The sequence below is a fragment of the Xyrauchen texanus genome, chromosome 5 (genome assembly GCF_025860055.1).
Source record: "Xyrauchen texanus isolate HMW12.3.18 chromosome 5, RBS_HiC_50CHRs, whole genome shotgun sequence".
Lineage (NCBI taxonomy): Eukaryota > Metazoa > Chordata > Actinopteri > Cypriniformes > Catostomidae > Xyrauchen > Xyrauchen texanus.
In genome coordinates, this window is record NC_068280.1 from 26,346,618 (window position 1) to 26,362,456 (window position 15,839).

The following is a 15,839-nucleotide window of genomic DNA, read 5'->3' on the forward strand; positions in this document are numbered from 1 at the left end:
ACAAGTGCTTAAAGTGCTTAAATAACAAGTGCTCAAAGTGCTAAAGAACTGAACTGCTAAACTGAAGATTAGAAGTGAAAATCAAGGCCATTGTCACTTATTTTTTCTTTTTTTCCGGGTTGTAAGCAAAGTCCTGCAAACTTTCTTTTTAAGACAAATGGACCAGAAGATGGAGTGTTCACGTAACTCGCATGTCGATTTGAAACCGACAGGCTAGTTAACGCTTTTTTGTCTTCTGCTAATTTTCTACACAGGGTGACCAGTGGCTGCGAAATTCTGAATGACAAATCATGTTCTGCACGTATTTTTAAATCGCAGACACGGTCAGTCATAGACAACGGTGTGTCAGCTGTAACAGTTGCTCCGGCAACGTCGTGGTAAGTTTGAGTGCACGGGCAGTGGCTCTATGACCAAATTGCTCTACGAGCAAATCGGGCTCTCACAGTTTCTGGCACCAACTGCCAAAAGGCTCGCCATCTCTACTTTCTTCAGTCCACGGCCAGCGCCATTTATTTTTGAGTCCTTTATCTATTGCTAGGACATCATCCCCAGGCTTCATAAACTTGCGCTCCATTTCACTGACAACGCTCACGTGAGATTGACGTATGGGTGTCAATCATACTGTGTTGCCAGGACCCGCCCTTCTCTGCTTCTGATAGGCTTGTAATGTTAGATAGAGCTGCGTTCCTCTCATGATTGATAGGTGAAATAAATTGACTAGAAAATATTAAACCGTATGCGCAGGTTCCCAAATATTATTTTATTTTTTTCCCTCACGGCTGCACGCCAGAGATCCGGCACGGTGCCGGAATATTTTAAGCCCTGAAGAAGATAAGGAAATTGATTTAGAAAGACATTTAGATTAAAATGTTAAAAAAAATAAATAAATAAAAAGATAAGAGTAAAAACTAAAAACAGGAAAAATAAAAAGAATAAAGTAAGAGCTATGTCCAGTAAGTTTAAAATTCACTGAGAAAAGCTGAGGGATGCAGAGGAGGGTAAAATGACAGGGTCCTTTTTAAAAATACCTCCCTATGTGACCCCAAAGGTCAGCTCCCAAAGGTCAGCTCCAAATACTTTAGATAGAATGTGGATGGTAATTCTCTTAAGAGAGGCCAGTAGTTATCAAAGCCACAGAAAATGGGAGAGAAAAATTAAAAAGAAGGATTTTGTAACTGGAATATGAAAAGTAAATCTTAAATGTGAAAATTTCACATGCATGTGTCTGTTTTATGTTCTGTCTAATCCAATATGAGAGAATAACATTTTTAACAATATTAAATTAAACTATAATGTCTTGATATATACATTTAAAAACCCATGAATATATGTTTTATTTTTGATGTGTTTAAATATGTCTAGAGAACAATGTACATGTGTGTGCAACTTCATTGCTGTAAACTTGATCAACCAACAAAAATAAGACAGATAGTGTTTATTATTTTTGCTAGGGAATGTCTTGACTGGAGAGATTGAGTGAGACCTGATAGTGCTCTTAATAGAAACAGATCCTGCGCTCTGTAAGGAGAGAGAGCAGGAGGGGTTAAACCCTGTGTCTCGCTCTTGATGTCTCCACTCATGCAAATGGGGCCCCGAATTTAGAAAAAAAGAGATAGCAGATTCTTTTAAGTTTAGATATTTTTCTTTTATTTCTTGTTTTATATATACAGTGTATGCATTGGTTGATCATGGGTACACTGAAAGTTGTCACTGAGACTAGAATTAAAGAAAATAAATTTAAGAATAATTTAGATCATTTCATGTTCTCTAATTTTCAAATTTGCTCAGAGATGTTTTTTCTTGGGTTTGTTCTATGACCAGTCATGCCAGATAAAATTGAAATAAGTCCCAATATGTGGTATATTTGATTGAAAAAATATTGATAATGCTAAGGAAAAACTGGAAACTGGTACTGGGTGAAACCCATAGAGAAACATTAAGATTAAATTGATTATCATAAATAACTTGATGTTCATGTGTCTATTCTGTGTGAAATTGATGTTAACTATGTTTTACTCTCTGTTGTCAGCATTGTCTAAGTCATTTCAATAACTCATTCTGGAACCAGTCTCTCAAAATTGCAGATTGCTGAGCCAGATGATTTATTGAAGAAGCTTATATTACAGGAGACAGTCCGGAGAAAAGAAAAAAAAGACTAAGAAATACAGTATGTGGGCGGTTATATGATTGGCCCTCCTACTATCATGAATGCTGGTAATCATTACTGAATTGACATTTCAATTGTGGATTACATTTCTCTTGATAAGTTGATTTCAGTCATATATGACTAATTGGATGTTTGATTCTCCAACTGCCATCCATGGGTTCAATCTCCATGTCTAAATTGTTCTGAGGGTCTAAATTTAAATCCAGCATCTAATTGCTAACTTGTTGATGTGAAGGTTAAATATTAAAACTTAATGGCAAAGAGTTACATATTGGATTGTTTACTCCCCTAAATTTTCCAAAGACTACCTGCACAAGAAAAAGATTAATCAGTGCTGCAAGGAGTTAATTAAGTGTATTTCTAGTAAGCCATTTTTATTTTGCGTTAAATCCATGAAAATACAATTTTAGAGGTATAGAGGTTATGCACAGTGACATCTGTCTCTGCTATTTAACTGAATAATTGATTATGAAATGCTGATAAGTATAAGAGGATAATAACTGAAAAATCATATTATTAAATGATGCTAACAATAGGATATAAAAATTAGACTTGTAAGAAATTCAAAGGATTTAATGTATTTTACTGATCAATTATTGCAAAACACAAGACATTTGTCTGAACTTCCATTGTGCCACTTTTGTGCCACTACTATTTTATTTTGTTTAAAATATTTAAATGTCTTTTTTGTTAATTTAAAAAGGTGATTTATGTTGGTTTATTTGACATAATGAAAGTTCCTTCTCCTGAGAAAGAGTAAGAAAAGGGAGAAAGTAATCATAAGAAAGTTTATTGATTTAAAAACAAAAACGTACATTTTTCAATGGCCTGAATAGAAATGCGCATTATTTTTATTGCGCGAGGAGGGAAGGGATAAGAGTAGAAATTCTAGAAGTTTTCTTGAAGATGGTTTAAAATGGCTGGAAAAGGTTGAAAGCAGATAATATAATGAAATATTTTTGATTATATGATTTCATTAAATTACATTTATCACTATTCTCACTGTTGTAGAATTACATAAATGTGTTATTGTGATTTTCTAAGGAAAAAATGGGAATAACTGTAACAACAGTGTGAAGGAGTGCAATCGCTCTCTCTCCCCAAATACTTTCCCTCTCGCTCTCAGTTTAAGTTTTTAAGTGGGCTAAAACCATATCACTAAATTGTTTTATTTTCTTTTGATTTGATTTTCTTTTATATGGAAAATGATGTGATTTGACAACAATGTTAGATACAGTAATATGAAGGAAAGGTTCAAACAGCTTTCCTCATCATGATTAAAGATTTGTTATATTCAGAGGGCAATTTGAAGTGAAGTGGTCATACTAAAGATAAGAGATTTGGTTGAATGTACATCTGGATGAATAAATGTAGGTTCTAAAACTACCTAGAAATTATTAAATTAAGTGATGATTTAAATTAAGCATCTTAGAAGCTTGACAGAAGCGACCCTGTATTTTGATTTGTTCTGATGGTTAGTCTTCACCAAGAGACAAGGTCTTTTGTGACTTTTGCTAAAGGAAAAAACATAACAACTAGAGTGGAAATTAGTGAACTGTAAATGTGTTCAATTGTACTTTTCATTTGGACAATTCAATAGATTGTTGAACTTTGAATAATGCTTTGTGAATTAAATCATGTTTTGGACTGTCTCAATATTTGAGCAGTTGTAGATAGTTCTATTGGCTGTGATGGTTCTCAGGTGATACTCCCTGAAACAAGGGAAAATGTCTGTTTACGGATACCAAATTATTAAAGATTGGATAATAAGACTGAGCGGTACCGAGACCGGAGACAAAAGATGATGACCCAATGATGGGTAAAATTCTCCAGTGGCAAGAGGTGACGACCCAATGACGGGTAAAGACTCTCCAATTGCAAAATGAGAGCTGCCTAAGACAGGGCGCCACCGCCCTGGAAACATGCCCAAGAAGGGTGAACTGGGTTTAAGGAAGTGGATGGATGCTTTTAGGAAAGAAGCATCAAAAGGGAGGTCTAGAAGAAACCTGCCAGAAGTTGTGAGTTCCACTCAACCCGACTGTGTCTTAATAACCGCTTTATTAAAATATTTTATCACAGCGATGAATAACAAGCGTTCTATCACTGTGTTATCAGGGGATCACACCCCGTGTAGAAGATCAATTATAGATTTATTTTGGAGGTAAAGCTTTGAGAACCGTTGCATACAAAGAAGTGCCTAAATTATTAAAGAAGTATTAAGCAAATCTGGGACTGTTTGCATGAATGATGAATTAAGATTGGAAAATTATTTTTGTTTATGCTTTTATTGAACTCATGTACATTTTAATAATAATGAAGAATGGAAAAGAATATATGGTGGTGACTAAAAATTGACATGGCCTGATTGCCAAAAGAAATGGGGTGCACAACTATCTAAAATTAATATAATATCTGGATAATAACATTGTGGAAGGAATAAGATTCTGTGTGATCCTTAGTAAAATAATTTTGGATTCGAGCAACAGTAAAGCAGATGACTTTGATTGAGGTGAATGGCCCAAGGCAATGGCAACTACCCTGAATGGACAGAAAGACCAACTTGGGAGGAAATTGATTCCTTCAATGAATATATAAGATATGAAGAACCACGCCCTGGGTGTAAGTGCTGGCTAACCTCTCCCCAAAGGGTGACCCTCTACGATGCGCAAAGTATCTGGGTTGAAGACATCTACACTACAAGCAAGAACTCTTAAAATTATGATGAATATTTTGTTTAATACACTCTACATAACTGTGACAACCAAAAACAAGACCAAACCAGGAGCACGTACATGCTTAAATATGTTAATTTGTGACTATAAAAAGTCACAGTTTACTGTGTGTAAAGGCCTGTGGACGTGATGAATGTGTGCTCAACATATGTTTGACTATTTGACTGTGTGTGCAGAAACATAAATAGCATTACTTAGGGGGGAGAATTGATCTCTTCTAAAGGACGTTCTGTTACTTCTTAATATGGTCAGACCAGAGTCAATGAAGACCATAATAGATAATGCATGTAATCCCACCTTGTTTGAGGAGGTGTATTTAAGTAAAACCAAACCAGAGATGTTCAGTTGTTGTTACTGTGGTTTCACCGTAGGCAACTCGGATTTATTGTGTGAAAATCAAAACCCTAAAGATGCTGAGTGATTTTTCACAAAATTGGCACAAGAAACTACAACAGGACCTGCCTTACAGCAGGCCTACCAGCCTCTCTCAGCCGATTGCAGACAGTCCAAGCACTGATGGAGGGATTTGTACATTCATAGTGTAACTCGGGCAGTTGTTGTTGCCATCCTGTACCTGTCCCGCAGGTGTGATATCCGATGTACCGATCCTGTGCAGGTGTTGTTACACGTGGTCTGCCACTGTGAGGATGATCAGCTGTCCTTCCTGTCTCCCTGTAGTGCTGTCTTAGGTGTCTCACAGTACGTACATTGCAATTTATTGCCCTGGCCACATCTGCAGTCCTCATGCAGCATGCCTAAGGCACGTTCACGCAGATGAGCAGGGACCCTGGGCATCTTTCTTTTGGTGTTTTTCAGAATCAGTAGAAAGGTTTCTTTAGTGTCCTTAATTGCCTGTGATATTAATTGCCTACCATCTGTAAGCTGTTAGTGTCAGTAGTAGGACAGTTTATGGCTCATTGAACAAGTATGGAAAACATTGTTTAAACCCTTTACAACAGGGTTCCCCAATAGGCGGCCCCAATAGTCAAATGTTTGGCCCCAGCTAAAGTTGTTGCTTTGTTGTTGTTGGTCCCACTTAGTCCGCTCCGAGCATAGCTCGACCCGGCGTTAACTGGCATGGGAGTCAGGCGTGCAAATGAGAACACTAAAGTTTACAGCCTCTATCATAAGTCAGGGGAGTGAGTTTTACACACACTGCATTGCTCAGTGAACAAATGGATTTTTAAACCATCAGCTTTGTACACGGCAAGTGTAAACTGCACCTTATCTCTGCATTGGGAAGCACGTTTTTTGAATCAAAGGTTAGTCTCTGCACATTCCTTCAGAAAAACCTCCCGCACAGATTACCCGAGCGCTCGCGCTGCTGTCCTAAAAGCACTCGATTGGCAGAAGCGATTTTTCACTGAAGGCCGACATTTAAAATGGTTATAGGTCAAAAATACTCATTAAATGCCAACTCTTTAATTTTGTTATTTTTCCCGCAAAAACTCGGCTGTTGTGCGCGAATCACGTAAATGACATATTTAGGCTTAAAAACGGCGAGTTTTGTATCTACCACAATTGTGGAACTTAATTAGCAAATGCGAATATATTTATTTATTGTCTTTTAGAAGGTGCAATCAAAAAAAAAATTCATTTTCAACAGGCAAAGTTGTGTCGTTTTGTGTATCTATATACAAACAATATGTTCATAATTGTTTGAATAGAAGCTACTAATACTGAGAAAAAGAAGTAATAAAAAAATAAGTTATTTGTTGTAACTTTTATCAACAAAAGTTGTTGTTATTATTATTATTTTAAAAAAAGTTGCTTCCTTGTTAAAATGACAATACTGCTACAAAACTCCCAGACAATCACCTACACAAAAAAAATAGGTTGTCATTGGTATACCTACACATACCATTGTATCATTCAGAAATAAGTTTCATTTTATATTGTTAAAAGTATTTGATTTAGGATCTGTAAACTTAAAAAAAACAACAACAAAAAAAACAATGAACTATCCCTTCCTGAATCTTAATATTAAATTCACTTAATTACAAAAAAAAAAGGATTTTTATTAAGTTTAATTCAGTAAAAAAAAAAAAACACAAAATCCTATTGTTATCAAGAGTTTGTCTTGTTTTCCCATTTAAAAAAGTATCTAAAAATCTTTAAAACAAGATACAGTAACTTGAGAAGCAGCATATATGATATTTAGACTTGCTTTCAGAGAATGTATCTTGAATAGAAGTGCATTTTGTATACAAGTGTATTTTTTCACTTGTTCATTCCTCTGCCAGAGCAGTAAAGATAAAACATACTCATATTCAAGATGTTTTCCACGGTGACTGGGAGCAGACATGTTCGGTTCACTTGGTTTTGTCGTGGCCACAACATATTAACTCATGGGAACGCGATAAGTTGTGGCCACGATATAATTTTGTCGAGGTAACGACATCCTTATGTTGTGGCCACAAGATCATATGTTGAGGGAATAACATCCATCACTGTAACCATATGCTACAGCAGTTGGCATGAGATGGAGATGACTAATGAAACAACATTTGACTTTGAATTAATACATTGCCTTTAAAAATAAACAAATAGATTTCCAATTTTGTGAAATTATTCCGATTTCATCATCTTTCTGACTAAGCATATAAGCAGCACCTGGGAAAGTGTAAACAATTACTAGTCAGGTGAAATCACTATCATTCTGATTGGATTATAAGAGCAGACTGATTGCTATAAAAGGTGGGAATAAGTGCATCCAATCATTGTGTTCTTGTTAGCAATGGTTACCTCTAAAGAAAGACGTGCAGCCATCATCACTTTGCATCAAAATGACCTTACGTGCAAGGAAATTGCTGCAAAGAATATTGCACCTGAAGGAACCATTTACCGGATCATTAAGATCTTCAAGGAGAGAGGTTCAACTGCAGTGAAGAAGGCTTCAGAACGTCCCAGATTGTCCAGCAAGCAACAGGACCGTCTCCTCCTCAGGTGTCATCACAAGGGCAGAGCTTGGTGCGAGTGCATCTGCACGCACAGTGAGGCGAAGACTTTTGGACAATGGCCTGGTGTCAAGAAGGGCAGAAAAGAAGCCACTTCTCTCCAAGAAAAACATCAAGGACAAACTGAAATTCTGCAGGAAGTACAAGGCTTGGACAGCAGAAGACTGGTGCAAAGTTATTTTCTCTGATGAAGCCCCCTTCCGACTGTTTGGGACATCTGGAAAATCAATAGTCCGGAGAGGGTGAACGCTACCATGAGTCCAGTGTTGTGCCAACTAGTGTTGTCAAAAATACCAGTACCAAGTCGGTACACAAACAATTTTTTTTTTACAATACCAGAAATTCTGAAGCTACGGAGTACAGAGTCTACCCGGTACCCATGTAGAGTCGGGAACTTTCGAACGCTCATAACAAGCAAAAGATTGTGACAAACAAATCTGCTGCGGAGTCTCAACTGAATCTTGTCGAAAAGAAAAGTGGTAAAAGCCAGTTTTGGAAATTCTTTGTATTTGAGGCTGATGAAAAGGGAATCATAGATCAGCAAAAACCTATTTGTAAACGGTGCTCGCAATTTTCTGACGAAAGGAGGAAACACATCAAACTTAAAAGTACCTGAAAGACAGACACCAGGATTTATTCAAGCAAATAAAGCAGTTGAGTTTAAAGAGCAACATGCAGGTTGAATTTATAACTGAATTAATACTTTATATTGTCTGCAGAGGTCTTTTAAAAACACATATGTATAAATTACTAATTAAATCTGATTTGATGTAGAGATTTTGATGAAAATGTGCTAGGCTCTGGAATACGCCTTTCCCGCTATCAACGCGTCATATGCCGTAGGGCGAGGCAAACAAAAGAGCTCGCGGTCAGCTCTCATTGTGGGTGTTGATGTAGTTAGAGCAGTACAGAAAGTTTTAGAGAAGCCATAATGGTAAATTATTGTGTTTGTGCTGGTTGCACGAATTCCAGCCTGTCAGGACATCGTGTCCATCATTTTCCTTCTAGAAAAAACAAGGCTTTTCGGTCTTGAGTGCGTTTTGTGCAGGTGAAGAGAGCAGACTTCACTGCCGCGTCTGTTACCACACACTCGGTCGTTTGTGGCGCACATTTCACTCCGGAGAATTATCGACCTGGAGATTTGTTGGAGTCTCGGATGGGATTTCGGAGTAAGGACCAAGTGAGGCTGATTACTGATGCTGTTCCCTCGGTGCACTCGATGGAATCAAGTCCACCGTCAAAGTGTACACCGGATTTTGCCGCGGGCTGGACTGGAGGACAAAGTGCTAACGTTAGCAGACATTCTGTGCAACGAAAACGAGGACTTAGCAGAGTAAGTCTTACTTTTAATTATTTTAACTCAATTTGCTCATAATTATAGGCCTGTGGGCCATCATAGGCATGTTCGTCCACACCGGAGAACTCGGTTTCTTCATTCGCATTCATTGTAACCTGAGCTTGAACTTGACCAGACTCCCTCACCCATCGTCACTTCCGGTTAGTGCTTTATAGACGCGGAAGTTATTTTATCACAATTTATCTCAAAATATCGTTAATGGCTAAATATATATTACTCCAGTTCAGAAAATCTAGTTGTTTTATAATCAACATACACTATGCTATATAGGGGTGTCCAACCTGCATGTTGCTCTTTAACAGCATATTATCATTTGCATTAGGGCTGAAACGATTAGTCAACATTATCGACAATGTCAAAAATAAAAAATTGACGAGAAAAATCTTGTCGAATAGTCATTTGATCTCATTTAACGTAAAATGAAATTGTATTAAACTGTAATGATGATGCGCGAGAGCAGCACTGCAGTTCGTGCCTGAATTAGAGAAAGAATTACACAGATCACAGTCCAGATGCACTAAACTTTCACAGCTTAATTTTATGTAGATCCCAAACTATTAGGGAATTATATATATTAAAAAAAAAAAAAAAAAAAAAAAAAAGTAAATTCAGAAGCAGTCTCGTTGTGGAATAAGCGGAGCCAGAGCTCTTTAAAAGGAAACATCCCGGCATTTCAAATGCAGTTATATTTAATGTGTTATAGCTTTATTAAAGTTCAAATAATACAGAAGCAGATCATGTTAATAACTATAAATGCAGAAACTGGCATTTCTATATGTGGTCGGTGCCTCTTCTATGAGTTGCACGAATGTCCCAATCTAAGGGGGAGAGATTGAAACTGCTCCCGGCTGAGAGAGAGTCTGCCTCAGGGACGCTCATACCTCGAGTCCTGACGCTTAACGCAGCTAGATTAGAATGCGATGGCTTGCGACTTATTTAATCACAATATTCGTCACTGTGCATTTCTTATTGTGAAGAAATGGCAATATGCGAATTTATTAATATGAGAGCACTTTGCACATTAGTTTGGAAATTGTTTTTTATTCATTCTATTGTATGCTTGTTTATTTCGTTTTTTTTTTAGAACTTGGTAAACACTTAAAAGTAAAAGTTGCAAAAGTTGAAGCAAACCTTACAGAGGTGTTCAAAAATACTTTAAGCATATATTGTACAGTTTTGTTATAATTCAAAAAGAATATATTTAAATTAAAGTTTTGCTCAATGGAATATTTCTGTTCTTAGTTCTGCTGCTAATGTTTTGTTAACTTTGTTAATAAAAGAGTGTTGTTTAGTAACCTGTTTTTGCGTTGGTACCGAAAATGGTATCGAGTACCATAAAATTTAAATGGTATTGGTACCGACTACTGAAATTTTGGGACCGTGACAACACTAGTGCCAACAGTGAAGCATTCGGAGACCATCCATGTGTGGGGTTGCTTTTCATCAAAGGAAGTGGGCTCCCTCACAATTCTGCCCATAAACACGGCCATGAATAAAGAATGGTATCGAAACATCCTGCAAGAGCAACTTCTCCCAATGATCCAGGAGAAATTAGGTGGTGATCAGTGCATTTTCCAGCATGATGGATCACCATGTCACAAAACAAGAGTGATAATGAAGTGGCTCGGTGATCATTACATTGAAATGTTGGATCCATGGCCAGGCAACTCCCCGGATCTTAATCCCATAGGAGAACCTGTGGTCAATCCTCAAAAGGCAAGTGGACAAGCAGAAGCCCACAAATTATGATCAACTACGAGCACTAATAATGACAAGGATGAAAGACAAAACAATTACCAGTGTGTAGCCTAGTCTCTCACACTTTAATGAAAATGGTCCATTCAGACTTAAACATTTTAAAAAATGTATCTCTGGAGATGCCCCCATAAAGTATCATTCATCAGTCACAAGGGCTTCTATGCCTCCATACTTTGATATCTGCATGTAAAGAAATATGAAAATAATTTCCATGTAATGTAATATATAAATATAAATATATATATACACACATATACATACATACATACATACACACACACACACACACACACAGAGAGAGAGAGAGACTCATATAATAATATTTTTATATATTGTAATATTTTCATAGAAGATCCCTCAGACACCACAGCATTGGTTGTGTCTGGGTCCCAACACAGCTTTGTAAAGACTATTTAGGATTTTGATTTCTCTTCTTTTTTTGGGAAATTAAAAAAAGTGCAAAAGTGATTGAATATCGCGATAAATATCGATATCGAATGCTATGAAAAAAAAAAAACTATCGTGATAATATTTTTTGCCATATCGCCCAGCCTTGCATTAAAGATATAGTGCTATGGTGTTTTTGCATTATAATTCCCCTCATACTTTGCGATCTACATCACCTTTTAGGCTATCTGGAAAGTTTGGAATGTGTCTGGGCCCTTTTCTTCCTCTCTTCTATCAGGTGCGTGCTGTGGTGCTAAACTCATGCACTACATTAGAGTTTCATATGATCTCATGTTACATTAAATTCAAGATTTTAAAATGAATGTTTTTGTCGACACAATTTTTTGTCGATAACATTGACTAATATTTTCAGCCCTAAAAGCAAAACAATCTTCGATGTCAAGTATGGTTTAAGAAGTAGGACAGAACACGGAGAGCATATACCTAGCAATTGAAGAACATTCAATGTGCCACCCAGGTCTTCCATTTCCCCAAGGTGATTCCCATTGTGGTTCATGTGATTTGGATGCTTTCCACAGAGCAAAGTCTCTTGGATCACTTTTATCCTGCACCACTAAAAGAAATCAAATTGTGGATTACTTCATATGAATAAAAACATTTTAACAGCACATGCAAACAGTTTTTCAATGTTACTGACAGATAGTTGTTCCAGGCATCTTGTACAACTTGCCACATTTCTATGTATTTAGGCTGTCTCAATTGCTTCGGTCTCTTCGTGTAATCCCAGACTGACTCGATGTTGAGATCCAGGCTTTGTTAACACCTGGTATTAAGATGCGTTTCGGGTGATCTAATCACATATGGTCAAGCGTATGAAGACCTGGTAAATGTGTCTACTTTGACCACTTGTGTTCAGATTTCGAGGGGACACACATTAAATCACTATGGCAGTATATTACTGCATGATAAACTGCAAAAAGTCAGAAAAGAAAAAGCGCAGAAAAAAAATAAATGGCAGTGTTTCTCCCAGATGCATTTGAAATTTAATCGAAGCACAAACACAACATTTCAAGCAGAATTCTGTGTTATTTTAGTGGAGTACCTGTAACAACCGAGCTTCATATAAGTGTGCTTGTCATCTATGTCTCTGCATGTTGATATAAGACACACTGAAGAAGTTCTCATGCTTGTAAATGTATTTGCTTTTTCAAATTTTCAGATGGGATGGTAATTACTAATTTCCTTTTAAAGCTACATGCAACCAGCAAAGTTTAAAACTCCCGTTTTAGCGCAGCGGTTGATTAGCAGGTGAGAGGTGGTGCTTCGCTGCTGTCCGGGACACATCAGGACGGTTTAGAATTTAAAACTCAAAAGCAATATGGTCACATGCATTTTAAACTACCTCTGTATGAGGTTTCAGACCCCGTTCAAATATATACTATGAGCTGACCACTTGTCATCGGAACAGCCAAAACTCATCATTATACCAAGTGTAATGTACATTGAAATGTTGGATCCGTGGCCAGACAACTCCCCGGATCTTAATCCCATAGGAGAACCTGTGGTCAATCCTCAAAAGGCGAGTGGACAAGCAGAAGCCCACAAATTATGATCAACTACGAGCACTAATAAGGCAAAAATGGATCTCCTTCAGTCATGATTTGGCCCAGAAGCTGATATCCAGCATGCCAGAGCGAATTGCAGAGGTTATGAAGAACAAGGGTCAACACTGTAAATATTGACTCTTTGCATTTATTGGCAAAAATATTCAATAGTCATAAGCCTTTAAAACTTATGAAATACTTATTGTTTTTCAGTATACCATAGAAACATGTGAAAAAATTATTTACAAATACTGAAGCAGCAAACTTAGCAAAACACAAAATTTACGTCACTGCCAATACTTTTGGGCATACGATTTTGGCATGTGGCGTACTCGGTAATACGGTATATCACGGTAAATAACATGCATAATATTGTTATGGTGGGCACTTCAAAATACCGTAAACGATATTACAGAACTTTTACTAAATTGTTTAGAAATCGCACATTAGGTTTTCTTCATCAATGAATAAAGATTCACAACACTGCCTGTATGTGGCACAAATGGCAACTATAATTACAGTTGTAATCAGCTAATACCAAGTCCTGTAATTAAAATTGCCAATGTGGCGCAATGATGATTTCAATCTTAAACTCAAGACGGAGAGAAACGCAATCGTACGTTGCCATACAGTGTAAGTGAACTTGCGCTTATTACATTTGTATCTGGTGCTTAGCTAGCCAGGGTACCCCCAGGATCCTCCAAATGAAATTCAAGGCTTTTTAAGACCTTTTTAATACCATTTCAAATGAAATTTAATGCCAACTTCGTACCCATATGAGGGGAAAATGTCAAATCTGTATAAATTTTGAACCCTAGAAAATAATTATGTACAAGTAGGCTACTTGAATTAAATAAAATATTTTATTTAAATTATCAGTTGTATTTAATACATACGCAACAGCGTAACACAGATTTGATTTGTAATAAACAAATAGATTTGAACTTGGTGTTGAACACTACAGCCTTCGCAGCTCTGCTGCCTTGGTTGCAATTTTTTCACCCAGGCTCTCAAGTTCTGTCAACTTCTGCTTGTGACTTCTTCTCAAAGCGTTTGTTCAAGACATTTGCTTCAAGTAAAAAATAAAAAAAGTAATCGAAACAATTTGATATCATATTAATTAAGTTGGGGCCTACAGTATAACAAGAAAAAAAATCTCTCTCAACTAAGGCTGTAAAGTAAACCATAAGGAACCCCAGACGGTACATCATTCTAATATTAAAGGTTAAAAATTATTTATTTGTAAGCTACTTCCATTTAAATCACACATAAGGGAGTTTTTATAATAATATTATAGGCTAATACATTTTTAATGACATAATAATGTTTCTACTTTTTAAATAATGTCTGTCATAAATAAATAAAAATTTATTTTGAAGCAATATTCTCATCAGCTTTTACATAGCCTACTTAAATCTGCATAATTGTGATTTTTTTACACCAGGGCGTTATTTACTTTTATAAGGACAATTTTTAAACCTAATATATATATATATATATATATATATATATATATATATACACACACACACACACACACACACACTCTTTCCTGTCAAATTCTTACATTTGATCAAATTCAGTTTTAATAATAAGGGCTGTTATCAATCAATTGTAATAAATAATTTGATGAGATTGATGTTTAAACAAATAATATAAAAAAAATCAATGATGCCTTTAAAACAATAAACCAATAGGTGGCGGCAAGTGACCGTCTTAATAAATGAATCACTGAGTCATTCATTAAACCGATTCGTTCAAAATGCTGAATCATTCAATAACAAAAGACAGCGCTTAGTGTTGCTTTTCTTTTGTAACTTTTCGTCGGTAAAATAGAACAAAACGATAATGCGTCTAAATTGTAAGTGACTACATATTAACTAGGCTACTTGTTTATTAAACTATACATTGCAATCGTGATATTATAGAACAGCTCACTTGGTCGTGTTATGTTACTTAACTATATCATATATTATTGTCATTTCCTGGCACAGACTTGACCCAAACGTATTCCTTGGCCACAGCGGTTTAAACCGACACTTTCCCATTTTAACAAACAAACTAGGCTAGCTACTATCTTGGACTGTACGGTCTGTACCTCACTTGCCTAGTAACCATAGTAACAGGTGCGCACGCTTTCGCACTTTCTGCTATGACGTGGAGCGCGAGGTGCACTCAACGTTACGCTGCATGATTTTTTAATTAGCCTACATTAACAGTTAATTTTGTTACGGTATGAACAATCCTAGGAAAGGCAAAAAAAATATAAGACCTTTGTAACGAAATCTAAGACTTTGTATACCAAATTCAAGGCTATTAAGGCCTTAATTTGAGATTATCAAATTTAAGACTTTTTCAAGGTTTTTAAGACCCGCGGGTACCCTGCTAGCCACATTTTAGCAACTGGCTTGCTGTCCAGAAAAAAAAAAAAAAAACATGCTTCCTATTATTGTAGCCAATTAAGTTGTTCAATTGGTTTTTTAAATGTTCAAGTTCTTTGTTATCTGTTAATTTAAAAGATCTGTTTAGTATTGAAAAAAGTAATTTAACGTGTTTATTAATTGAACAACAATAAAGTTTGTTAATCATTCTACCAATTTTTTATGTAATTCCATGATAATACCAAAAACAATGATAAATGCTTCAACGATAGTGATGTGAAAATTTGATCCCGTCACATGCCTAATCAGATTAACATCCTATCGCCCAGTCCTAGGTGAGACATATCGAGGGTCCCTAGTTTAAGTGGTATTAGGGAGACTGGTATTTCTCATTCTGGAGAGCATTTGATTAGACAAAAAAAAAAAAACAATTTTAAATAATATATAACTGAGTACACCAGCATGTAGATGACTT

The 15,839-nt window shown here is 36.2% G+C and overlaps 1 protein-coding gene across 1 annotated transcript in view; it reads right to left on the reverse strand.

Moving 5' to 3' along the window:
• Nucleotides 1-12,095, reverse strand: part of LOC127643517 (probable cysteine--tRNA ligase, mitochondrial) — a 55,258-nt gene extending 43,163 nt beyond the window's left edge. The window contains exons 1-2 of the mRNA XM_052126315.1: nt 12,077-12,095; nt 11,863-11,992 (exon numbers count right to left, since the gene is read on the reverse strand). Of these exons, the coding sequence (XP_051982275.1) occupies nt 11,863-11,992; nt 12,077-12,095 (149 nt within the window). The remainder of the gene's footprint in view (nt 1-11,862; nt 11,993-12,076) is intronic.
• Nucleotides 12,096-15,839: the final 3,744 nt, after the last annotated feature.